The 26,656-nt window shown below is 42.7% G+C and overlaps 1 protein-coding gene across 2 annotated transcripts in view; it reads left to right on the top strand.

Moving 5' to 3' along the window:
• The window catches only part of rabgap1 (RAB GTPase activating protein 1), a 177,638-nt gene that overhangs the window by 34,878 nt on the left and 116,104 nt on the right, over nt 1-26,656 (top strand). For both annotated transcript variants that reach the window (XM_078226560.1, XM_078226561.1), the window contains 5 exons: nt 15,779-15,986; nt 17,208-17,382; nt 19,294-19,451; nt 20,767-20,877; nt 23,443-23,509. In XM_078226560.1, coding sequence (XP_078082686.1) covers nt 15,779-15,986; nt 17,208-17,382; nt 19,294-19,451; nt 20,767-20,877; nt 23,443-23,509 — 719 coding nt within the window. The remainder of the gene's footprint in view (nt 1-15,778; nt 15,987-17,207; nt 17,383-19,293; nt 19,452-20,766; nt 20,878-23,442; nt 23,510-26,656) is intronic.

The following is a 26,656-nucleotide window of genomic DNA, read 5'->3' as shown; positions in this document are numbered from 1 at the left end:
TTAGAAAGTTGGAGAGAGGCCAAAAGATAGAAAGAAACAGATGATATAAAAATACACTGGAGTGTGTTAAAATTAGGGTGGGAGGCTCTGGAAGTCCAAGATAAAAATGTTTTCGAGATTATTTCACCGAGAATTATTAATTTTTTAAAAAGTTTTTTGTGATAGAAGTGGAGCTACTAGTGTCTCTGTTTACTTTTAATCTTGGGGGAAATCCTCTTTGGGTGCAACCTAGAAGTATTATCATAATAGTGATGCTCAATGGTGCATCTCTGGTTAATGCAGTGTGTTGTGTTAGTGTAGTGGGTGGTGCATTGTAGTCACACTGTTTGTTACCTCTTGCGGCTGTCACTGCTAGCTTGCTGAAACAAAGCCGAGTGCATAAGCCTCTCCCACCAACGCTCGTCAAGTCTTTTGTGATGCCTCTCTGTGATGACATATGTGAAATGGTATTTTGTGGACTTGGGCTAATCTGCAGGGAACTGGAATGAGACCTGGTCTGCAAATGTGTAGCATACAGCAGGTTATGTCTTGGTGTCCGCAAACTAGCCCCCCAACTTTGGATAAATAGTCCCACTGCCTTGTAGGTATCTCAGGAAAGTACAGAGCTAAGGGTGTAAACCCTTACAAAATCTGGAGTGTACTCTCACAGGCTAACCTGACATCTTTAGGAAGCTTTCTGGTAACTCCTGCAGCAGAGCTGGTACCAAACAGCACTGGTTTTATCCTTTCCTTTCGGGCAATACTAGCAATGCCGAGAGGGCTGCCCTGATACTTGGGCAACTCCGAATCTCCATACCATTTATCCAGGCCTGTGCCCTGGAGAGGGCACTCCAGCTTCGTGATTTACACGGGCACGACATGAGAAGGAACATTTACTTGTGTAAAGTTCTCACTTGATTGGCGTAGAGCACAAGCATCGAGTCGCTTTCAACGATGTCTCATTGGATAGCTACCGCTTGCCTCAAACTGTGCAGCCCCAGTCAGTTAGATGCTGTCCCACCACAGCCTGCTTGCTTCAATGGGTGCTTATAGATTCATCTCTCAGCAGGTTGGTTGTTAATCTATGCACTAGGCAAGGTAAACTCAACAAAGAAGACATCAGCATCACAAGCTGGAACCTGTGAACCATTTGTCCTGGCCTTACTGACAACGTTCTGCAAGTTGATGATGGAGGCAAGAGAGCTGTGATCGACAAAGAACTTAGAAGGTTCAATATGGACGTTGCTTGGCAACAAACTAGGCTCATTCAAAGTGGATCCCTTAAAGAGAAACGCTACACATTCTTCTGGCAGGGGAAATCTCAAGAGGCAACACATAGAACATTACAGCGCAGTACAGGCCCTTTGGCCCTTGATGTTGCGCCGACCAGTGGTACCAATCTAAAGCCCCTCTAATCTACACTATTCCAATATCATCCATATGTTTATCCAATAACCATTTGAATGCTCTTAATGTTGACGAGTCCACTACTGCTGCAGGCAGGGCATTCCACACCCTTACTACTCTCTGAGTAAAGAATCTACCTCTAACATCTGTCCTATATCTCTCACCCCTCAATTTAAAGCTATGTCCCCTCGTGCTAGCCAACACCATCCGAGGAAAAAGGCTCTCACTATCCACCCTATCTAATCCTCTGATCATCTTGTATGCCTCTATTAAGTCACCTCTTAACCTTCTTCTCTCTAACGAAAACAACCTCAAGCCCCTCAGCCTTTCCTCATACGATTTTCCCACCATACCAGGCAACATCCTGGTAAATCTCCTCTGCACCCTTTCCAACACTTCCACATCTTTCCTATAATGCGGCGACCAGAACTGTATGCAATACTCCAAATGCGGCCGCACCAGAGTTTTGTACAGTTGCAGCATGACCTCCTGGCTCCGAAACTCAATCCCTCTACCAATAAAAGCTAACACACCGTACGCCTTCTTAACAACCCTATCAACCTGGGTGCCAACTTTCAGGTATCTATGCACATGGACACCCAGATCCCTCTGTTCATCCACACTACCAAGTATCTTACCATTGGCCCAGTACTCTGTATTCCTGTTACTCCTTCCAAAGTGAATCACCTCACACTTTTCCGCATTAAACTCCATTTGCCACCTCTCAGCCCAGCTCTGCAGCTTATCTATGTCCCTCTGTAACCTGCCACTTCCCTCCGCACTGTCTACAACTCCACCGACTTTAGTGTCATCCGCAAATTTACTAATCCATCCTTCCACTCCCTCATCCAGGTCATTAATAAAAATGACAAACAGCAGTGGCCCCAAAACAGATCCTTGCGGTACACCACTAGTAACTGAACTCCAGGATGAATATTTCCCATCAACCACCACCCTTTGTTTTCTTACAGCTAGCCAATTCCTGATCCAAACCACTAAATCACCCTCAATCCCATGTGTCCGTATTTTCTGCAAAAGCTTATCATGGGGAACCTTATCAAACGCTTTGCTGAAATCCATATACACCACATCAACCCCTTTACCCTCATCCACCTCTTTGGTCACCTTCTCAAAGAACTCAAGGTTTGTGAGGCACGACCTACCCGTCACAAAACTGTGCTGACTATCCCTAATCAAATTATTCCTTTCTAGGTGATTATAAATCTTATCTCTTATAATCCTTTCCAATACTTTGCCCACAACAGAAGTAAGGCTCACCGGTCTATAATTACCAGGGTTGTCCCTACTCCCCTTCTTGAACAAGGGGACAACATTTGCTATCCTCCAGTCTTCTGGCACTGTTCCTGTAGACAATAACGACACAAAGATTAAAGCCAAAGGCTCTGCAATCTCCTCTCTAGCCTCCCAGAGAATCCTAGGATAAATCCCATCCGGCCCAGGGGACTTATCTATTTTTACCCTTTCCAGAATTGCTAACACCTCCTCCTTATGAACATCAATCCCATCCAGTCCAACAGCCTGCATCTCAGTACTCCCCTCAACAACACTGTCCCTCTCCAGTGTGAATACCGACGAAAAATATTCATTTAGTGCCTCTCCTATCTCTTCAGATGAGCATGAGCATGGAGAGGGTTAAGCAGTAAAAGACACTCTACTCAGATGTTTGAACCTCCCGCAGAAGGTTCAGAGAAAGCCGCCTTATGCTTCTTGACAACAAATGTGGGCCCAAGGATCAATTCATATAGGCACTTGACACTACTGTCAGCAGAATTCCCAGCACCCAGGGACTGTATCTTCAACACAAAGCAGAAACATAGGCCCTTCGAGCCTGCATCACTATTTAATATGATCATGGCTGATCATGTATCTTCAGTATCCCACTCCTGCTTTCTCTCCATAGCCCTTAATCCCTTTAGCCGCAAGGGTCACATCCAGCTCCCCCTTGAACATATCTAACGAATTGGCCCAACAGCTTTCTGTGGTAGAGAATTCCATAGGTTCATAACTCTGAGTGAAGAAGTTCTTCCTCATCTCAGTCCTGAATGGCTTACCCCTTATTCTTGGACTGTGACCCATAGTTCTGGACTTCCCCAAAATCGGGAACATTCTTCCTGCATCCAGCCTGTCTAGTCCCATCAGGATTTTATCTGTTTCTATGAGATTCTTCTAAATTCCAGTGAGTACAAGCGCAGTCGATCCAGTCTTTCTGCATATGTCAGTCCTGCCATTCTGGGAATCAGTCTGGTGAACCTTTGCTGGATTCCCTCAATAGCAAGAATGTCCTTCCTCAGACTAGGAGACCAAAACTGCACACAATACTCAAGGTGTGGCCTCACCAAGGACCTGTATAATAGCATCAAGACATCCCTACTCCTATACTCAAATCCTCTTTCTATGAAGGCGAGCATGCCATTGGCTTTCCTCACCCCTGCTGTACCTGCACGCCAACCTTCAGTGACTTCCACCATGCCACCCAGGTCACATTGCACTTCCCCTTTTCCTAAACTGCCACCATTCAGATAATCTTCCTTCCTGTTTTTGCCACCAAAGTGGATAACCTGACATTTATCCACATTATATTGCATTTGCCAAATATTTGCCCACTCAGTCAGCCTGTCCAAGTCACCCTGCAAGCCTCTTAGCATCCTCCTCACAGCACACACTACCACCCAGCTTAGCGTCATCTGCAAATTTGGAGATATTGCATTCAATTCCTTTGTCCAAATCATTAATATATATTGTGAACAGCTGAGGTCCCACCACTGAACCCTGCGGTATCCCAGTAGTCACTTCCTGCCACTCTGAAAAGGACCCATGTATTCCCCCTCTCTGCTTCCTGTCTGCCAACCAGTTCTCTACCCACGTCAGTACATTAGTCCCAATACCATGAGCTTTAATTTTGCTCATTAATCTCTTGTGTGGGACCTTGTCGAAAGTACAGAAACACAATATCCACCTGTTCACCCTTGTCCACTCTACTGGTCATATCCTCAAAAATTCCAGAAGATTTATCAAGCATGATTTCTCTTTGATGAATCCATGCTGATTTGGACTGATCCTGTCACTGCTTTCCAAGTGCTCAGTTACTACATCCTTAATAATTGACTCCAGCATTTTCCCCACCGCCAATGTCAGGCTAACTGGTTTATAATTCCCCGTTTTCTTTCCCCCTCTTTTAAAAAGTTGGGCTACATTAGCTACCCACCAATCCGTTGGCATTCTTCCAGAGTCGACAGAATGCTGGAAAATGATCACCAATGCGTTCACTATTTCTCGGGCCACTTCCTTAATTACTCTGGGATGCAGAGCATCAGGCCCTGGGAGTTATCGGGTTTTAATCCTAACAATTTCCCGACGAATAAGGATTTCCTTCAGTTCCTCTTTCATGCTAGACCCTCTGTTCCCTAGTATTTCTGGAAGATTATTTGTGTCCTCCTTAGTGAAGACAGATCCAAAATTTTGTTCAGCTGGTCTGCCATCTCTTTGTTGCCCATTATGAATTCACTTGATTCTAACTAAGACATTTGTCTTCAGTCTTTTTCTCTTCACATATCTATAGAAGCTTTTGCAGTCAGTTTTTATGTTTTCATAAGTTTTTCCCTTCTGAATTAAATCCTTTGTCCTCCTCTGCTGAATTTTAAATTTCTCCCAGTCCTCCAGTTTGTTGTTTTTTCTAATTTCTCCCAGTCCTCAGGTTTGCAACTTTTTCCACCCACAAGAGTGGCTACCAACTATACAATTTGGCCAATGTGTATAGGGCACTCAGGAATCAACAAGATGGAACAAAAATAGATGGAGGTTGCTGGAGATATGGACTCCATGATGAATATCTGAGATCATGACATATGACACACAACAATGTCCTCATCACTTGTAATTAGCACAGTGCTGACTTTGTCACTGATTGTTCCCTGGTATGAAGCTAGGTCAGGCTTCAGCCAAGGAAATTATACCACTCCAAGAAGAAAGGTCATCCTCGGATCAATATTTGCCATACCACTGACCCAGTAAGGACTCGAGAGTTCCTCAGCATGCTCAGCCAGGCTCTTCCAGACAACAATACCCAAGGCCAGAGTGCAGTGTTGAAGTGGAATCATCTGCACGACACCACCCACCACTCTGCACTCACTGTGTGCGGGAAAAGAGATCAGAGGAATGTTGGCTGGTTTGAGGCCTACTGGATTGAAATGGAGCCAGCTACTGCAACCATGAGCTAGGTGTAAGTCTCCAGCAAACAAAACCCAGATGCCCTGAGCTGCCAGAATCGAGTCTCAGCAGATTGTTGCCTGTCAATACTGGTTGAAGCTCTGCAGCACAATATAATCTGCTGCTGAATCCGGGGGTATTAAAGGGATGTATGAAGGAACCAATAAAGCAACAAACCCAGCAGCAACCAAATGAGCCCTTTTAGACAAAGGCATGGATGGTCATTACTGAACCTAGCAAGCAGATGGAAAGGTGATTAGAGCAATACCTGGAACTGTCTGCAACAGAGAACATTGTCACTCAAGAAACTTCCAGTGTCATTGCAGACTTCTGACTGCTGTAGCATCTCTGTCAATTTTCGTGCTTCTGCTGGAAGGAAAGATCTGTGCCTTGAGACATGCATGATGCAAAAATAGTCACACACTATAAGGGATCACAGTGACTGTAGCAACTACTGAGCCACCTCCTTGTAAAGTATTGTGGACAAGGTCTTTCCTCGTATTGCTCTGACCAGAACGCAGACCCTGGCATCACGGATCTACCCTGAGTCTGTGTACCTTCAGACCTGGCAGATTAACAGTTGATCCTATTTTCTCACTTCTTCCATTGCAGAAGTGCTACGAATATAGCAGGCTATTCAACGCTGCTTTCATAAGCCTCACCCTGACCTTTGTCAACAGAGATGGACTCTTCAAACTGTTGTGGAAAATAGGCTGCCTGCCTGGGCTCCTGGATCTTATTTCTTCTTTCCATGAGAACATGCACAATTTCATCAATTACAATGGAATAGCAGTGAAGTCTTTCCAAGAGCAGCAGTGGAGTTGCTGCCATCAACTCTTATTGCATATTTTTCTCTCTGCTGCTACTTTGTACTTTTGGCGACTCAGATGGATGTCTACTTGTGTGGCAGAACTGACGGCAAGCTGGCAAGACTGTGCGCCAAGACCAAAGTGTATATTGTCCTAGTTTGTAACTTGCTGCTTGTTGATTACACTGCACTGGTATCCCATACTGAAGTTCACTTGCAACAGCTTGTAGATCGATTATCCCGGGTCTGCAAGAAGTTTGGACTCTCAATAAGAGTCAGGAAGACTAAAGTTATGGGCCAGGAGGTAGAGACTCCACCTTTTGTCAACATTGACAATCTCACTCTGCAGATCATTGACAGCGTTGTACACCTTAGATCAACAATAACCAGCAACCTGTCCCTTGATGTCGAAATAAGCACCAGGATTGCCTAGGCCACAGCTGTTATGTCAAAGTTGAGAAGTCCAGTGTGAACCAACAACAAAGTAACCAAAATACAAAAATTAAAATTCTAAATTGGGGCAAGGCCAATTTGATAGCATTAAACAGGAACTTTCAAAAATTGATTGGGGGTTGTCTATTGGCAGGCAAAAAGATGTCTGGTAAGTGGGAGGCTTTCAAAAGTGTGTTAACCAGGGTTCAGGCTAAGCACACTCCTTTTAGAGTGAAGCACAAGGCTGGTAGAAGTAGGGAACCCTGGATGACTCGGGATATTGAGGTCCTGGTCAAGAAGGAGGAGGCATATGACATGCACAGGCAGTTGGGATCAAGTGGATCCCTTGAAGATTTTAGAGATTTTAGAGTAGAGTTAAGAGAGAAATGAGGAGGGCAAAAAGGGGACACTAGGGCAGCTAAAGCAAAGGAGAATCCAAAGATCTTCTACGAATACACAAAGGGCAAAAGAGTAACTAGGGAGAGAATAGGGTCTCTTTAAGGATCAACAAGCTCATCTATGTGTGGATCCACAAGAGATGGGTGAGATCCTAAATGAATATTCCCCATCAGTATTTACAGTCGAGAAAGGCATGGATGTTGGAGAACTTTGGGAAATAAATAGTGATGTCTTGAGGAGTGTACATATTACAGAGAAGGCAGTGCTGGAAATCTTAAAGTGCATCAAGGTAGATAAGTCCCCAGAACCTGATGAAGTGTTTCCCAGGATGTTGTGGGAGGCCAGGGAAGAAATTGCACGTCCCCTAACAGAGATATTTGAATCATTGACAGCCACAGGTGAGATGTCTGAAGATTGGAGGGTAGCAAATGTGTCTTTGTTTGAGAAGGGCTGCAGGGAAAAGCCTGGGAAGTGCAGGCGGGTGAGCCTATCGTCTGCAGTGGATAAGTTGTTAGAAAGTATTCTGAGAGACAGGATCTACAGGCATTTGGAGAGGCAGGACTGATTTTGAACAGTCAGCATGGCTTTGTGAGTGGAAATTCATGGATCATGAATTTGTGTTTTTTGGAGGGGTAACCAAGATAAATAGATGAGGGCAGTATAGTCGACGTTGTCTACATGGACTTTAGCAAGGCCTTTGACAAGGTACCGCATGATTGATAGGTTGTTGCATAAGATTAAATCTCACAGGATCCAGGGTGAGTTTGCCAATTGGGTACAAAATTGGCTTGATGACAGAAGACAGAGTGTGGTTGTTTTTCAAACTGGAGACCTGCAACCAGCCATGTGCCTCAGGGATCGGTGCTGGGTCCACTGTTATTTGTCATTTATACTAATGATTTAGATGAAAATTTAGGAGGCATGGTTAGTAAGTTTGTAGATGACATCAAGATTGGTGGCATAGTGGACAGTGAAGAGGGTTACCTCGGATTGCAATGGGATCTTGATCAATTGGGCTAATGGGTTGATGAACAGCAGATGGAGTTTAATTTAGATAAATGTGAGGTGATGCATTTTGGTAGATCGAACCAGGGCAGGACTTGCTCAGTTAATTGTAGGGCGTTGGGGAAAGTTACAGAACAAAGAGATGTAGGGGTGCAGGTTCGTAGCTTTCTGAAAGTGGAGTCACAGGTGGACAGAGTGGTGAAGAAGGCATTCGGCATGCTTGATTTCATTGGTCAGAATATAGCATACAGGAGCTGGGATGTCTTGTTGAAATTGCATAAGACATTGGTAAGGCCACACTTGGAATACTGTGTACAGTTCTGGTCACCCTATTATAGAAAGGATATTATTAAACTAGAAAGAGTGCAGAAAAGATTTACTAGGATGCTATTGGTTTGAGTTATAAGGAGAGGCTGGAGAGACTGGGACTTTTTTCTCTGGAGCGTAGGAAGCTTAGGGGATGATCCTAGAGAGGTCCATAAAATAATGGTGGGCATAGATCAGCTAGATAGTCAACATCTTTTCCCAAAGATAGGGGTGTCCAAAACTAGAGGGCAGAGGTTTAAGGTGAGAGGGGAGAAATACAAAATGGTCCAGAGGGGCAGTTTTTTTCACATTGAGGGTGCTGAGTGTCTGGAACGAGCTGCCAGAGGCAGTAGTAGAGGCAAGTTCAATTTTGTCTTTTAAAAAGCATTTAGACAGCTACATGGGTAAGATTGGTATGGAGGGATATGGACCAAATGCGGGGAATTGGGACTAGCTTAATGGTAAAAACTGAGTGGCATGGACAAGTTGGACCGAAGTTATGTGCCAGGCTTGTGTTCCCGTGTTCCTGCTACAGTAGAGAGGCATGGAGAAGTTATGCTACCAAAAGAAGCGACTGAACAGCTTGCACCTCCACTGTCTCAGATGAATATTGAACGTCTCTTGACAAGATAAAGTGCTGAATATGAAACTACATCAGTGTGTAGGGAACCCTTTAGGGTCAGTGGCAACTCTATTGGCCTTGTCATTTGAGCTGAATGGTTGCTGGTCACGTCGTCAGAAACCTACTCGATAGTGAGCTTGTTGTCAGCCCAAGACCAACAGGCCCCCCATGTCTGAGATACAAGGATTCAGGTTGACCAGCATAGGAGTTGATGAATGGTAAGTCCTTGTTACTAATCCTACTGCCTGGAGACAAAGCAGTCAGGAAAGGCATGGAAAAAGCAGAGGACAAAAGAAATGGCCAGATGGTGGAAAAGAGAGCCGTCTGGAAGGAGAAAATATCAGTCCATCTCAGGCCAACATTATTCATCAGTGTTGACTGCATAAGTGACTACCACTTACGAATTGGCCTCTACAGTCACAACAGACATTGTTGAATACAGAAGCGATGTACATCCTGGGTGCAGTCCATCATCTCCCGACACTGCCAGATGCCTATATGATGCCCAGAAAAGGAGGAGACATGAAGTGAAGACTGGCGTTTAGCAGTGAATGATCTTTAGTGGCAGTACCTCAATACTGTAGGGATAGTTCTGAGAATTGGGAACAGTGAAAATCACCGTTGTCTCATAATGACCCAGGCAGTATTCACCCTTTGACCCCCATAACCGAGTGCCCAATCCATCCTTTATCTTCCCCAAAAAGAGAATTTGCTGACTGTAATGGAGAATAAAATTGTTCATACAAATCAGTCAACACTCTGGGAATGGCTTTGCTCTTGATTTGCCCAGATTACTGATGGTGGGAACTTTGAGAAGATTGCCACTTTTTTCCCTTCATTGTTCTTTAGAAAAAAAATGCCTGAAATGGAAAGTCTCCCTAGTGTACAGGTAAACTAGCAAATTATTCTTGCCCTTTTCATCTTTCCTGATTATCAAGGATCTTTGACTATAGCTTAGTAATGTTCCTTACAGAAAAGGGAGCACTTTGGCTCATCACTCAGAAATAGCCTGCTGCCCTCTTCCTCGTCACAGCATGTATCTTTTTTCTTAAACTATTCTTGTCATTTTCCTTTCTTTAATCTTGCTTAGAAAGTTTTTCCGCATATAAGAAATAACTTTCCTTTGCAAGTTTAAACCTGCTTTCTCCTCCCCTCCCTTCTTTGTCCTATTGTAGTGTTCTGGATTTAGATTTTTCTACACTATTTATGATCTTGCATACCTCAGTTGTTGCATTTCATAGTCTGAAATGTACAAGTGTCTAGTCTGTCTTTGTAAGGGAATACCTGATACCAGGGGGCTAATTTTAACCAAATGCACTGGGTGGGAAACTCTCAGGATTGGATGGGACATCTGCTTCCTACCCTACCCAATATTGCTCTCCTTTGACGTCAGTGTGAGTAACATTGTGCAGTGTGTGAAAGCAGCATTGCACTCTTTACCAACAGTTTGCTGACAGTCAGATCCGGTCCCAGTGGTCAGCCTCCTGGCTGTTCTCAGCATTGTTTCCAAGACCTCAGTGCCTGACTCTCGTGCTATCACCCATTCCTATATTTCAACTTTACTCATATGTTATTTTGACACCGTTCAAGGAACACATGACACTTTGTTTTCTTTCCTATGCATTTTTAAAGTTTAATTTGTTACTATTTTTCCATTTTCCAGTTTTATTTATTTAAATTGAAATCGCCACAGCTTGGCTTAAGTAGCAGGCTTTTGTGAGAGAACATTGTTCATGGTACATAATGCCTTAGAGATTTCCACAGTTAAAATACAACTCCCTCAATAAAAATCTAGGAGGTTGACCTTTCCTTTGTGTGTCAGCGTTGCCTTTTGGCTATTCAAGTCAGTATCATAGAGAATCTGAGTACAGCGTTTTAGCACAAATGCCTGCTCTTTGGGAGGACAAAGAGGAAACCAGAAGATGGAACCTCTCACAAAGAAATGTGGCCTTCAAAATATCCACTTCCTTATCATCCCACCCTCCCTGTCCCACTCCCCCTGATCATCCCACCCCCCCTGATCATCCCACCTTCCCTGATCATCCCTCCCTCCCTGCCCCACTTCCCCTTATCATCCCACTCCCACTTATCATCCCACCCTCCCTTTCCCACTCTCCAATCATCCCACCCTCCCTGCCCCACTCACCCTGATCATCCCACCTTTCCTGTCCCACTCCCCCTTATCATTCCACCTTCCCTGCCCCACTCCCCAAATAAAATTATTATATGTGCCCAACGTGTCCACTGTGAAGAATGAATTTGCTGTGCTTACTCCACTTCCATTCCTTCTACAATACAGACTTTTATTGTTTGCATTCGCTTTGAAATCTTGTCCTGAGGAAATATTCACAAATTTAGAATATTTTATTTTTCGCCACCCATCCATATCATGAGAAAGTAGCTCGCGTAGTTGAAATTCTGTGCATTTGTTGCTGAGCCCTTTGGCACAAAAAAAGTCATTAAAAACACTAAAATGTATTTTAATGAACAATGTTGATATAATTAAACCCAACTAACCAACTGAAACCATTTTTTAAAAAGTCGTTTCAGTGGCTAGCCTGACTTCTGTTTACCCTGTAGCATAATTCCAAAAATGTATAAAAATAAAAAAGTTGAAAATTAAATAATTCATAATCATTAAATTTACCCATAGACTTGCTTACCTCATTTATTCACACCATTTAAATATTTGTTCCAGCAGCAGCTTTATGAATGATTTCTTAAGCAACCAAAATTGCACCACCTTCTGTGGTCCTGATCCTGTCTGCTTAGGATCTGGCTTACCAGTAATTGCAAAATCACTGTTTGAGATTACTGTTTCCAGAAAGACAAGAGCAACAGATACCTAGAAGCACCACCACCTGGAGGTTCCCCTCTAAGTCACTCACCATCCTGACTTGGAAATATATCACCTTTCCTTCACTGTCGCTGGGTCAAAATCCTGAGGTGTATCTACACCTCCGGGACTGCAGTGGCTCAAGAAGGCAGCTCACCATCACCACCTCAAGGGCAACTAGGGATGGACAATAAATGCTGGCCTAGCCAGTGGTGTCCGCATCCCAGAAATTCATTAAAAAAAACACCAAGTTGCTGGTCTGTGTTTCTTCTGAGCGAATGACTCACTGCCCCATCCCTCTATATCTGGAATTTAAATTCAAATCCAGTGTTGATGGGATGAAAGTCTTCCTCTACTTGCGAGCTGCCGTGATACTAAGTACAAAGTGAAATAAATTTCAGCTAACTTAAGGTTCACAACAAAAATAACACCAAATTTCATCAGTTCGACAGTAACCAGCATTAAATCATCATTTACCTCGTGATGAATGTGGTCTGATCAGCTCTCTGCGTTTTATTGGGATATAATTTTCCCCCTTCCCACCAGAAATCTGCTGAGGGAGGAAGAGAAGATGCAAGACCATGATTATAGCAAAAAAGGCTCAACTCCTTGCATTCCAAACCTTCCATAAGTTTGCACATGATTAATATTCCTTTGCTGCACTCTGGTGGTTGGAGGCTTGTTTAGTTCAGTGCAAACATTTTTTTAAACTTTGAAACACCAGATACACGGGCATTCCCTAACAATTGCATATAAAGGAAAGAAAATGGTATTTGAAAAGTAATTTGGATGTTTGATTAAAATGTGATTAGCTGTTATATTATGGGTAATTAATAGTTGTTAGATTTTTCACAAGTTATATTAATGTTTAAATTATTTTGCAAGGGTAATAAATTGAAGTTGAAGATAAACTGAAATTAACTAACATTGTGGTTTTTTGGGAGTAGCCAAACTAATGGTAAATGCAACTTATTTTGAGTTTTTAATCCCACCACCGTCTCCGTTCTCCACTCCTGCTAAATAATCAGATTGCTTCTCTGGCATCCAGGAGTGGATGAGCGGAAATTTCCTCCAGTTAAATATGGGAAGATTGCGTTGATTATTTTAATTCTTCATTTGATAGCTACCGACTCCAGCCCTCTTCCTGGCATCAGTGTGACGCGAAGCCAGTCTGTTCTGAACCTTGTTACATTTTCCCCTCGAGATGTTTCTATTTATGTTTCTATTAAGAGACTCCTGGATGAGTACATGGGACTTAATAGGATGGAGGGTTATAGGTAGGCCTAAAAGGTAGGGATATGTTCGGCATGGGTGATCAATGTTGTCAAAGAGAAATATTTTAAGGATGGTCTTTGGGTGCTATCTTGGATCTTAAGAGATGTAAGGAGGGGCTTCCAGAGCTAAAGGCATGATTGTCAATGATTAGGTGAGGGGATTTCAAAATACACATGAAGCCTGAATTGAAGGAGTACAAGAGTTCTCGTAGGGGAGAGAAGGTTATGGATAAGGAGGGCAAGAAAGACCAAGAAGAAATAAAAGCATGAGAATTTAAAATTTAGACATTGGAGGACTGGTGTCAATATACATTATGAAGCACAGTGGTAAGAGTGAGTGGGACTTGGTGCAGAGTAGGATATAGTCTGAAAGGTTTAGGATAAATTTAAATTTATGAAGTGTGAAGGGTGGGAGGCTAGCCAGAGAGCACTGGAGTACTTGTGTTTTGGAGTGACAAAGGCATGCATGAGGGTTTAGGCAACAGAAAAGCAGAGGTATTGGCTGAATTGGTAGTTTTATAGAATAAGTGGTCTTTGTGATGGAGAGGATATAGGATACTGAGGTTCTGCAGTTTGATTCAAATTGAAGCAGTCGCCGTAAAGGGTAGGGAGATTGTTTTTGTGATTGGATATGGTGGCTCCAGTTTTCCCAGTATTTAACTGAAGGAAATTAGAGCTCATGCAGGGAGGTCCAACAACAAAGGCACTTGGCAGCTAGAGACATATGGTGGAGAGATAGAGCGGGTGTTGTAAACATCTGTTGGAATCTGACCCCATGCATTCAGAAAAAACCTTATGTTACCTGGCAAGAGTTTAGATATTGTGTTCTGAAGAAAAAATAAATTGCAGAGGAGGAAAGGAAATTAAATTATTTTGTTATATCTTAAACTCAAATGCTCTGATTCAGGTCTCACCTGATTAACATTAGGAGCAAAGAAAATGCTGAAGGGCAGAATTCCCTATGAAACGCCTTGCTTCTGGGAGACTGCAAAACTACCAGAGAAAGAAAATCTGAACTACCAAGTTGTCATAAGAAAATACTGCTAAAATCTTGTGTGGGTTTGTTTTTTGTAAGAAATAACCTTAATTTTGTACAATTACAAGGGTTATAATTTTTAAATGAATGGTGTCGCAAAAGACTTCTCTAAATTTTGCAATATTTTCAGATTAGAATTGAGCCTCTTTTGCTAACATTTCTAAGGTTGTATGGAGCCAGAGTAGAATATGTGCTGCTAAAGGGTGTGTAGGGCCAGTCATTCATGTATGTAGAAAGAGGGCTTTATATCAGCGCCTTTCAAATGGTGGGTCACGACCTCCATTGAGGTCGCAGATACAGCAGAGGTGGGGTCACGAGCTCTCCCTCCTTCAAGATTGTGCCCTACCCAACACCCAGCACCAAGGCCCAGGTGACATTTGGCCCTGCTTTGTCCTTCTCTAGTCCAGGTCTCTCCGAGTGGAGGGGAGGATTAAGAGACCTGGTGGTGGGCAGGGAGACTTGATAAACATTTTGTGTAGGCCAATTATGAAGCTACTGGTCCTGCATTTACACAAGCGCAGTTCAGCATCTACGGGGCTTCTCCTGATGGCAGGCCTAGGTCAATGGCTGCCATTTTATAGGGGCAATGTGCCGCAGGACTTTTGCATGGCCTTTATCTTTCTCAGGGCATAGTGCAGCCAGTGCATGCACAGCCATCTGAGCCAGAAAACAGGGCGAGAGAGCCTCAACTGAGTCTTCTGACACTGGAGAATATGAAAAACTTGACTGGAGCCTGCATAAGTACATGAAGTATTTTTACAGAATAGATTAAAATAGATTTTCATATTTATATGTTGATCTAATGCGTAATCATATAATGATACCTGGGAACACCACCTGGAAATTCCCCTCCAAGTCACTCACCATCCTGACTTGGAACTATATTGCTGTTCCTTCACTGTTGCTGGGTCAAAATCCTGGAACTCCCTAATGCCACTGTGGGTGTTACTACACCTCGGGGACTGCAGCAGTTCAAGAAGGCAGCTCACCGCTACCTTCTGAAGCAGAACTAAGGCTGGGCAGCAAATGCTGACCTACCTGGGCAGCAAATGCTGACCTACCTGGGCAGCAAATGCTGACCTACCTAGTCAGCGATGCCCACACCCTGTTATTGCATTTTTCAAAAATGCTGCTATGCTGCTTTCTTGCTGTTTTCATTGGGTGGAACGGTGATCACCTTAATTTTCAAATGTTAATCTGGTGTCACATTAGAAAATTGTTTGGGAAACATCGCTTTATATAGTCCTTCAGTAAGAGAGCTATTTGAGGTTTCATCACAAAAGAGAAGATTTTGAAGGTGGTTTATTTATTGTAAATCAAACAATTGAAATTAATCTGAAGAGGTAATAAAGACTGCCATACCCCAGAATGGAAAATGGGAGCCTGCTGTGATATTAGCTACAGCAATGGCATTGTGACTTTAACATTCTCTTTGTGTTGAACTCAGGGGACTCTCCAGACTCAAGTCCCTCTACACCTATACCAGATGAAGACAGCATCTTGTTCAGCAAACTCACGTACTTGGGATGTGCTTCAGTGAATGCTCCTCGGAGTGAGGTTGAAGCTCTCCGAATGATGTCCATCTTGCGAAGCCAATGTCAAGTCCGTTTAGATGTGACGCTCTCAGTGCCTAATGTTTCTGAAGGAATTGTGAGGTGAGCATTAGGGTTGTCTGACTTGTAATTGGGGTAGAGCAATCTATCTGTTTCACAGAAAGGTGGCATTTATTTTTTCTGGTTTCATTGATCTAGGCTAATCCAGTAGTATAGCAATAGTTGAAATATGATGTATTTTGTGCAATATAATGTGATGTATGAATGATGGAAGCTTCTCATCGGAGAAACTTGAGCAGCCCATGTTAAAGTTTACTATATATTTACAAATGATCTATATTGAATTCATTTGATCAATTATTCAGTCAGTTATTCCCAGTGCCAAAGTTAATATTCTCTGTAAACTCAGGATATGTGACTCACCAGTATTCCACATCATCATTGGATTCTACTGAGTCCTAGAAAGTTTTATCTTTAGTTTTCAACTCCCAAGCCTGTTCCTGTGTGGATGAACTTCCCCTTATACTTTCACCCCCTTTATTCACCTCACGTTTTCTTCTGATCTCGAACTATTTGTAGGGCTACCGTGTGCTTAGCTTTCAAAGCACTAATTATTTTCCATCAGGTGGGTACCTGTCCTTTGCTTAATGGAAAAATAATTTGCTGCGTCCATATTACCTAAACCAAGAAAACCGATCAGGGACACAGCAGTCCTGCATCCTGGAAATTACTGGCACTCTTATTAATATTTGCCATTGATTATGAGCAGACACAAAATTACTTGATTTTCTGGGGCTAAAACTAATCTGCTGTGTTTTAAAGTATCTTCTGCAAGATGGGGAAATACATTTTTCATGAGGAGTATTACATTTGTGCTTGTAGCATTTTTCCGTCAGGCACACATCTCAGAAAATGTGTAGTGAGTGTGTTCAAATTATTCCAAGTTATATTTATTTCTCAATTAAAATAAGGTAACCTGGAAGGTAAGAACAACAGTGAAGTGGACATTGACTCTATGCACAATGCCACAGCATGTCCGTTCTGTCATGAGAAGGGACTAAGCAGACACCAGGTATTTTACTTCATGGGTGAATTGAAATTGGAAGGGGAATTGTTCATGCATGACTGGTGCACGGATTGCCCGAAGGATCAAAACTACTTTGATGGAGCTAAGAGAGTGGATTCTGTTTTTTCCCATTTTGTGAGCTTCTGTTGTGTACCCTGAGTAAAACATAAAAGGAGACACAAAAAAAAGAGGCTTGGGAGAAATTTAACAATGAGCACTAGAAAGTGTTATAACAATATTTTCTGAATTACTTACAGACTGCTAGATCCACAAACAAACACTGAAATAGCAAACTATCCAATCTACAAGATCCTTTTTTGTGTCAGAGGCCATGATGGTACTTCAGAGAGTGATTGCTTTGCCTTCACTGAAAGTCACTACAATGCAGAAATTTTCAGGATTCATGTCTTTCGATGTGAAATACAAGAAGCAGTAAGTGTTTACACATTTATTTACAAATTTATAACAAGTACCAAATTAGCAAAATATAAGATGCACCTTATATTGATATTTGGAGGATATATTTTGTAAGTCTTTTCTGTTGACCATGATTGGGGTGGTGAGAAGTTGGCCTTGATATTTGTCCTTGCCAAACTTAGTTATTTTTTGAGAGATCATTATGAGTGTTCATTGTATAATCCAGATGTCACCGGCAGGGCCCCTCAACTGAACTCTGCTTCATGTATCTCAGCCTCACTTCACAGCTCACCAACTCTGAGTTGGAATTTGGGGAAGAGAGATGGGGCAAACAATCTTTTTTCCTAATTAAAAAAATACGGTTGATTGATAAACTTCGTCCGAAGGCAAGTTAACAACCTTGGGCTATAGCATTCAACAAAAACAGTACCTCAGTGTTATAATTGGGTTTGCATTTTTCAAGGCAGTATCTGTTTTGTAACGTCTGTAAAATCAGAAATTTGTGATGTTGTCCATTGATTTTAGGAGGCCAATGAATTTGATGGGATGGGATTTATCAGATTCCACTAAACAAATGTGGCCTGTAAAAAGAGCCATTCTACTTGATGAGTAAGGGAGTCAGTTAGTTCGGTTGGCTTGACGACTGGTTTGATGCAGAGCGATGCCGACAACACGGGTTCAATTCCCAGCCTGGCTGAGGTTATTCATGAAGGCCCGCCTTCTCAACCTTGCCCCTCACTGCGGTGTGATGATCCTTAAGTTAAATCACCACCGGTCAGCTCTCCCCCTCAAAGCCTATGGTCACCTGGGGCGGCATGGTGGTACAGTGGTTAGCACTGCTGCCTCACAGCGCCAGGGACCCGGGTTCGATTCCCAGCTTGGGTCACTGTATGGAGTTTGCACATTCTCCCCGTGTCTTTGTGGGTTTCCTCTGGGTGCTCCGGTTCATCCCACAGTCTGAAAGACGTGCTGGTTAGGTGCATTGACCTGAACAGGCGCCAGAGTGTGGTGACTAAGGGAATTTCAAGGTAACTTCATTGCAGTGTTAATGTAAGCCTTACTTGTGACTAATAAATAATGTGGAGATGCTGGCGTTGGACTGGGGTAAACACAGTAAGAAGTTTAACAACACCAGGTTAAAGTCCAACCGGTTTATTTGGTAGCAAAAGCCACAAGCTTTCAGAGCCTTAAGCTCCTTCTCCGAAAGCTTGTGGCTTTTGCTACCAAATAAACCTGTTGGACTTTAACCTGGTGTTGTTAAACTTCTTACTAATAAATAAACCTACTTTAATTTACTTACTTTGACGACTTTGCTTAATGAATGGACAGCTAGAGCAATAATGTGCTTGAAATGAATATGGGAGAATACATTTAAAAAAATTATACCAGTCAAAATTTAATTTGAGTTTTTATTTTGAAAACACATTCTCTTGAGTGACAGTGCCTCTGGGAGAGTTCCTCTGTGACATGGCCAGCTCTGGTATGGTGGCAGTGACGTCAGAATTATTTAATCCAGAGCTTTGTGGTCTTTATGAAACCTCCACAGCATCTCTCTTATTTGAGGGGGGAAAAAAACAATTTTTGATAAGGGGAACATATCTTAAATAACTTTTCAATTTTGACCTTAAGCAATTGATCTCTGTTGGGATTTGAAGCTTGACTATTGACCTTGCATTGCATGTTTAATATATTGGATATTTTCGATCTAAAAGTGGTTTAATTGACCTGAAAGGATATAAATGGGTTTTGTTTGGTCAGTGCTCATTATCATTCGGTAAAAGGAAATTACTGCTAGAAAGTTGGGATTCTTGGAATTCATTCAATTAAAGTGCACACTTTTAGAAATTGGAGACTAAATTTCAGAAATTATTCAATCCTAAATTTAAGATTGCTGTTTTAGCTAATTCATTTTCTCACCTATTTTAGGTAAGTCGCATACTCTACAGCTTTGCCACAGCCTTTCGACGGTCTGCAAAGCAGACTCCCCTATCAGCAAATCTACCAACACTAACCCCAGACAGTGACGTATTCACATTTACTGTTTCTTTGGAGATTAAAGAAGATGATGGCAAAGGGTATTTCAGGTATTTGACTAAGCTTTGGTGTTTTTGTTGTTTTTTTACCTGTTAAAAGACAGTGGTGTTAGGAAATGAAATATAAATTAAATTCAACACCAGTGTTAAGGTAGCACAATTTTGGGAGGAAGAATATGCAGATCACTTACTTGGAAGGTACAAGTGCAGCTTGGGTAGCTGGACAGATTTGAGCTCAGATACACAATCACTGAAAGTTGTGCCACTGGTTAGCAAGGTCACTTAAAAATGAGTACTGGGCTATATTTCAAGAGAGAGAGAATTGAAAAGTAAGGAAGTTATGATAAACCTTCCTCCTTTCATGAGATGTGGGTATGCTGGCAAAAAGCCAGCATTTGTTGCCCATCCCTAATTGTGCTCAAAGATGATGGTGCAGCTCTGGTTACCATATTATAAAAAGGATATATAGACATTGGAGAGGGTGCAGAGAAGGTTTATAAGAAGGTGTCAGAACGGGGATCACTTAATAGAGGTCTTTGAATTATAAAAGTTTTTTATAGAGCAGATACAGAGAAGATGTTTCCTCTTGTAGGGAAGTAACATCATTAGAGGCCATCAAGATAAGACAGTCACCAAAAATTCAATATCACAATTCAAAAGAAACTTCTTTACTCAGAGAGCAGTAGGAATGTGGGACATGCTACCACAGGGGAATGGTTAAAGCGAATAGGATAGTTGCATATGGGAGGCAGGCAGGGAAGTGGAGTTGAGGTCCCGATCAGATCAGCCATGATCTTGCTGAATGGCAGAGTAAGCTTGAGGGACTGAATGGCCGACTCCTGCTTCTATTTCTTATGTTGTGTTCTAGTAAAATAATACCATGCATCTGTTGAAAAGGAATTTCTAATTACTTTCAGGAAGGCATATTTTGTTTTTATTGAGGTAAGGAATGTCCATACAGTAGGAGTGAGCATTTTGCTTTTTTATTAGATATATGCACAGTGTTGTAAGATGAGTGTTTTAGGACCATTTGTACTCTGCAGCAAAATAGTTTAACCGTAACTGCTGAGGCGCATACTCTAATGTGCTCGTGTGACTTTTACATTTTACATGTTCAGGATCCTCTATTTTTTTCTGTGATCCAAATCTCTATTGAATTATGTTGACTTTTCGTGTTACTGGAAACTGCATTGATATTCCTGCTGCTGTAATGAATTAAGATCTGTCAGGCATTGGAGGGTGAAATCTTTGGTGCAATAGTGAAGTGAGACCCAGCCCCGGAGGTGAATAGTCAGGGATAAAATGGATTGAATTCACTTGTATGAATTGCCAAAATGAGTTGGTGTTTTTGGATTTTGCTTGACAGTGCAGTGCCCAAAGATAAAGATAAGCAGTGCTTCAAACTCCGACAAGGAGTGGAAAAGAAGATTGTGATCTACGTGCAGCAAGTATCCAACAAGGAACTTATCATTGAAAGGTATCAAGTCTTATCACCTGAACTATAGAAAAAATATGCTTGTTGGGTAATTTGCCAAGTCTTTGAATTGTTCCAAATATAGTTGTCTGTTAGCTTGCCTTTGCCTATGTGTTTGTACTTTCGGTTTCTGGTGCGATGCAGCTTGAAAAATCATGGTTTTCAGCTGTATTTTGATGTGAATTGTGTTTGTGTGGGAAACATTCCCAATTCATGTCACTGGAGTAAACATCCAAGTGATTCAGCATGAGATTCAATGTAATTTTAAGTTTTAGGATTGAAATGCAAAAATTCTTCTTCTTTCCTTCTGACAGACAACACCATCTTCATAAGTGGGCACCCCCTCCTCAGTGACTTTTATTTTTCCATCCCAATTGTCCTTATAGACTGTCTGAATGAGACACGTTGTGCCAACCTGGTCCATTTTGTATTGTAAATTTAAATCCAGAATGAACTAGCCTTAGATTTGCCAAACACGTTTCATGTAAGATCCTAGTGCAGCTCAGGAGGAGTGACTCATGCCATCAGTCAGAACTGGATTTGAATTCTGGTCCCTTGGCTGAATATCTTCCTGCACCAATTATTCACATGTTATCTAAATCTTGCTGTTAATTGGAAAATGGCAAACTTCCATAACTAACCCCTACACTGTTCAAAAACCTTCATCTAAAGCCTATTCCGGTTTTTCAGTCTTTTGTACACTGCCAGGTATAGGTAAATTATATGACCACATGCTGTGACTGAAAACAACAGGAAAGACAAGTAGCACCTGATGTAAAAAGGCTTATGGTTTACAATGATTTATAAATAAACTCTGTCTGTCTCTCTCTCTCTCCCCCCCCGCTCTCTCCCCTCCCCTCCCCTCTCTCTCTCCCCCCCCCTCTCTCTCTCCCCCCCCTCTCTCTCTCCCCCCCCTCTCTCTCTCCCCCCCCCCTCTCTCCCCCCCTCTCTCCCCCCCCCCTCTCTCCCCCCCCCTCTCTCCCCCCCCTCTCTCCCCCCCCCCTCTCTCCCCCCCCTCTCTCCCCCCCCCTCTCTCCCCCCCCCTCTCTCCCCCCCCCTCTCTCCCCCCCTCTCTCCCCCCCCCTCTCTCTTCCCCCCCCCCTCTCTCTTCCCCCCCCCCCTCTCTCTTCCCCCCCCCTCTCTCTTCCCCCCCCCTCTCTCTTCCCCCCCCCCCCCTCTCTTCCCCCCCCCCCCTCTCTTCCCCCCCCCCTCTCTCTTTCCCCCCCCTCTCTCTTCCCCCCCCTCTCTTTTCCCCCCCTCTCTCCCTGTGTGTGTCTCTCTCAATGATTTATAAATAAACTCTGGCTATCTGCCTCTGTCTCTCACTCTCTCTCTCTCTGTCTCCCCCCCCCCCCCCTCTCTCTTTTTCTCTCTCTCTCTCTCTCCCTCTTTCTCTCCTGACAGTCTGGCGCTCCCTCTCTGTCTCACCGTAGCTCTCCCCCGCATTATCAACTGCACCACTCGGGCTCCGATTAAAATATAAATCAACAAATGCAAAATAACATCTTATACAAACTATCAAAGCTGAATTAAAATATACCTAATGATTAAAAATTATGCCTGGTAAATTTGACGTTATGACCGTTGCCAGTAACTGGATTCAAGACATGTATTGTATACAGTCATAATATTTATGTACCTCTACCCTATACTCCCTATTTGACTTATTTCTCCCCTTCTGTTTTATTCTTTCAAAAACAAGCTTCCTCAGGGTCTGCCCATGATAATGAGTTAGTGTATATCGGAAAGCGATTGTGCATGCTCAGAAAGTACACAGCTTTGACATTTTTTTTCTTTAACATTTCATTGTTTTAGCCTTTCTTCTTTTGTGGATGAATTTGAAGAAATTTTGCTATTATCTGCATTGATCAATTCAAATTTTCAGTTTCCAGTGAAATTGTGTTGCTTCAGTAAAGATATAGAGGGCAGTGCAGTCTCACTGAAAATCAGCAAATGCTGCTACACTGCTTTGGCTCACTGGTTTTAGGTACAACTAAACTGAAGTACATCCTAATGATGGTAATTTCCAAGTCTCTTGATTAAGCTATCTCCTCTTAATCTCTCTTTTTTTCTGTATCCTGCAATATTTGTTGTCAACTGTTTAATGCAGTGATTGACTTAGCTTCATTTGCAACAACTGTTTGCATGAAACATTTCCTTCTACCCTTCTCCTTTACTAAATAATTCGCAATTTATCCTGTCAAATCCTAGCATTTTTAACACTTCTATCAGATTCCCTTACAGCTTCATTCATAGATTTTTTTTCCCCCAAATCTCCATTAATAAACTTACGATTTTATCCATTCTTGGTAATATTGGAGTCAATATGCACATTACAGTTTGCAATTATTCTAAAGTGGTTTCCAAAACTGTGTGCCCCCACTTCAGCTGGTATCCAACAAGGAGATCGCTGTATTTAAAATGCAAGTTTGCTCTTCTATTCAAAAAATGATAACAGGGTTTTAAAGTCGGACACTGCAACCAAGTAATAGGGTCAGAATGAACATCATAATATGTTTTATTCTATCCATAACTTTATCAATGTTTTCAGTTATGTTCTCTTATTAGGTGCTTTGGCCTTCTTCTCAGTCCTGGCAAAGATGTACGCAACAGTGACATGCACCTTTTGGATTTGGTAAGGTGATATTCAAAATTTTGGTGTTAAATAAGCAACATTTCTTTAATTTCCCTTCATTCAAACATCTAACATGGTGAAGTAAGGATTTTTCAATCAGGATGTTTCAGTTTAATGCATTATTAGTGAGAAGAGCTGTGAAAGTAAATGACATTCAGTAGTGTTGTCAAACCAGAGATCATTTCACCATAGCTTTAAAGGATGGAGCTTGCTTTTTTTTTAACTGAGTCACCACTTTGTGGAAAAGTCTAAAGATTGCAATGAGTTGAAACAGGAAATGCTAAAAACAAAATTGCTCAGCTGGTCAGGCAACATCTGTGGAAGATTTAATGTTTCAGGTCAATGAGACTTCATCAGTTCTGCTTTTATGATGAGTCACCCTGGAGAACCACAGAAGTCTAATCCCATAACGTTGAGAAAGCCGTCCCCTCTTCTCTCCACTTAAGGCTGGGTATTCAGGTTACAGAAGAAAGTAGTGGATTAACCTCAAAATGATGGGAGTCCTGCATTAAAGTGAGATGTGTCCTGAGCCACAGGGGCTGGGATTTCCAAAAGGGGAAATTATGAATTGAGAACCAGGAATAAGGGAAAATGTTTCTATTTTGGAAATAAGCACAGGTGTGCAGTCATAAACTAAGACTAGTAATTGAGGAGGATTGGGTGATGCAAAGACAAGTATGCCAAGGATGTCTTTCACCCCATATAAATAGATCTCTTGATGCAGCTCTTTTATATCTGAAAAATAAAATTCACAGACTTCTAGGATGCTGAAAAACCAAACCGTGCAATGGGACAGGAAATAGAACATAGAACAGTACAGCACAGAACAGGCCCTTCGGCCCACGATGTTGTGCCGAGCTTTATCTGAAACCAAGATCAAGCTATCCCACTCCCTATCATCCTGGTGTGCTCCATGTGCCTATCCAATAACCGCTTAAATGTTCCTAAAGTGTCTGACTCCACTATCACTGCAGGCAGTCCATTCCACACTCCAACCACTCTCTGCGTAAAGAACCTACCTCTGATATCCGTCCTGTATCTCCCACCACGAACCCTATAGTTATGCCCCCTTGTAATAGCTCCATCCACCCGAGGAAATAGTCTTTGAACGTTCACTCTATCTATCCCCTTCATCATTTTATAAACCTCTGTTAAGTCTCCCCTCAGCCTCCTCCGCTCCAGAGAGAACAGTCCTAGCTCCCTCAACCTTTCCTCATAAGTCCTACCCTCCAAACCAGGCAGCATCCTGGTAAATCTCCTCTGCACTCTTTCCAGCGCTTCCACATCCTTCTTATAGTGAGGTGACCAGAACTGCACACAATATTACAAATGTGGTCTCACCAAGGTCCTGTACAGTTGCAGCATAACCCCACGGCTCTTAAACTCAAACCCCCTGTTAATGAACGCCAACACACTATAGGCCTTCTTCACGGCTCTATCCACTTGAGTGGCAACCTTCAGAGATATGGATATGAACCCCAAGATCTCTCTCTTCCTCCAAAGTCTTCAGAACCCTACCTTTGACCCTGTAATCCACATTTAAATTAGTCCTACCAAAATGAATCACCTCACATTTATCAGGGTTAAACTCCATTTGCTATTTTTCAGCCCAGCTTTGCATCCTATCTATGTCTCTTTGCGGCCTACAACAGCCCTCCACCTCATCCACTACTCCACCAATCTTGGTGTCATCAGCTAACTTACTGATCCACCCTTCAGCCCCCTCCTCTAAAAGATTAATAAAAATCACAAAGAGCAGAGGACTAAGCACTGATCCCTGTGGCACTCCGCTAGCAACCTGCCTCCAATCCGAAAATTTTCCATCCACCACCACCCTCTGTCTTCGATCAGACAACCAGTTACCTATCCAATCGGCCAACTTTCCCTCTATGCCACACCTCCTCACTTTCATCATAAGCCGACCATGGGGGACCTTATCAAACGCCTTACTAAAATCCATGTATATGACATCAACTGCCCTACCTTCATCAACACACTTAGTTACCTCCTCAAAAAATTCTATCAAATTTGTGAGGCACGACTTGCCCTTCACGAATCCGTGCTGACTATCCCGGATTAATCCGCATCTTTCTAAATGGTCGTAAATCCCATCCCTAAGGACCTTTTCCATCAATTTACCAACCACCGAAGTAAGACTAACCGGTCTATAATTACCAGGGTCATTTCTATTCCCTTTCTTAAACAGAGGAACAACATTCGCCATTCTCCAGTCCTCTGGCACTATCCCCGTGGACAGCGAGGACCCAAAGATCAAAGCCAAAGGCTCTGCAATCTCATCCCTTGCCTCCCAAAGAATCCTAGGATATATTTCATCAGGCCCAGGGGACTTATCGACCTTCAGTTTATTCAAAACTGCCAGGACATCCTCCCTCTGAACATCTATTTCCTCTAGCCTATTAGCCTGTAACACCTTCTCTTCCTCAAAAACATGGCCCCTCTCCTTGGTGAAGAAAAGTATTCATTCATCACCTCGCCTATCTCTACTGACTCCATACACAAGTTCCCACTACTGTCCTTGACCGGCCCTAACCTCACCCTGGTCATTCTTTTATTCCTCACAAGAGTAAAAAGCCTTGGGGTTTTCCTTGAACTGACCCGCCAAGGACTTCTCATGTCCCCTCCTAGCTCTCCTAAGCCCCTTTTTCAGCTCGTTCCTTGCTAACTTGTAACCCTCAATCGAGCCATCTGAACCTTGTTTCCTCATCCCTACATAAGCTTCCCTCTTCCTTTTCACAAGACATTCCACCTCTTTCGTGAACCATGGTTCCCTCACTCGGCCATTTCCTCCCTGCCTGCCTGACAGGGACATACCTATCAAGGACACCCAGTATTTGTTCCTTGAAAAAGTTCCACTTTTCATTAGTTCCTTTCCCTGACAGTTTCTGTTCCCAACTTATGCCCCCTAATTCTTGCCTAATCGCATCATAATTACCTCTCCCCCAATTGTAAACCTTGCCCTGCCGTACGGCCCTATCCCTCTCCTTTGCAATAACAAAAGACACCGAATTGTGGTCACTATCTCCAAATTGCTCTCCCACAACCAAATCTAACACTTGGCCCGGTTCATTTCCCAGTACCAAATCCAATGTGGCCTCACCTCTTGTCAGCCTATCCACATACTGTGTC

The sequence above is a fragment of the Mustelus asterias genome, chromosome 13 (assembly GCF_964213995.1).
Source record: "Mustelus asterias chromosome 13, sMusAst1.hap1.1, whole genome shotgun sequence".
Taxonomy (NCBI): Eukaryota; Metazoa; Chordata; class Chondrichthyes; order Carcharhiniformes; family Triakidae; genus Mustelus; species Mustelus asterias.
Note: the sequence above shows the minus strand (reverse complement) of the source record. Positions and strands in the feature narration are given on the sequence as shown.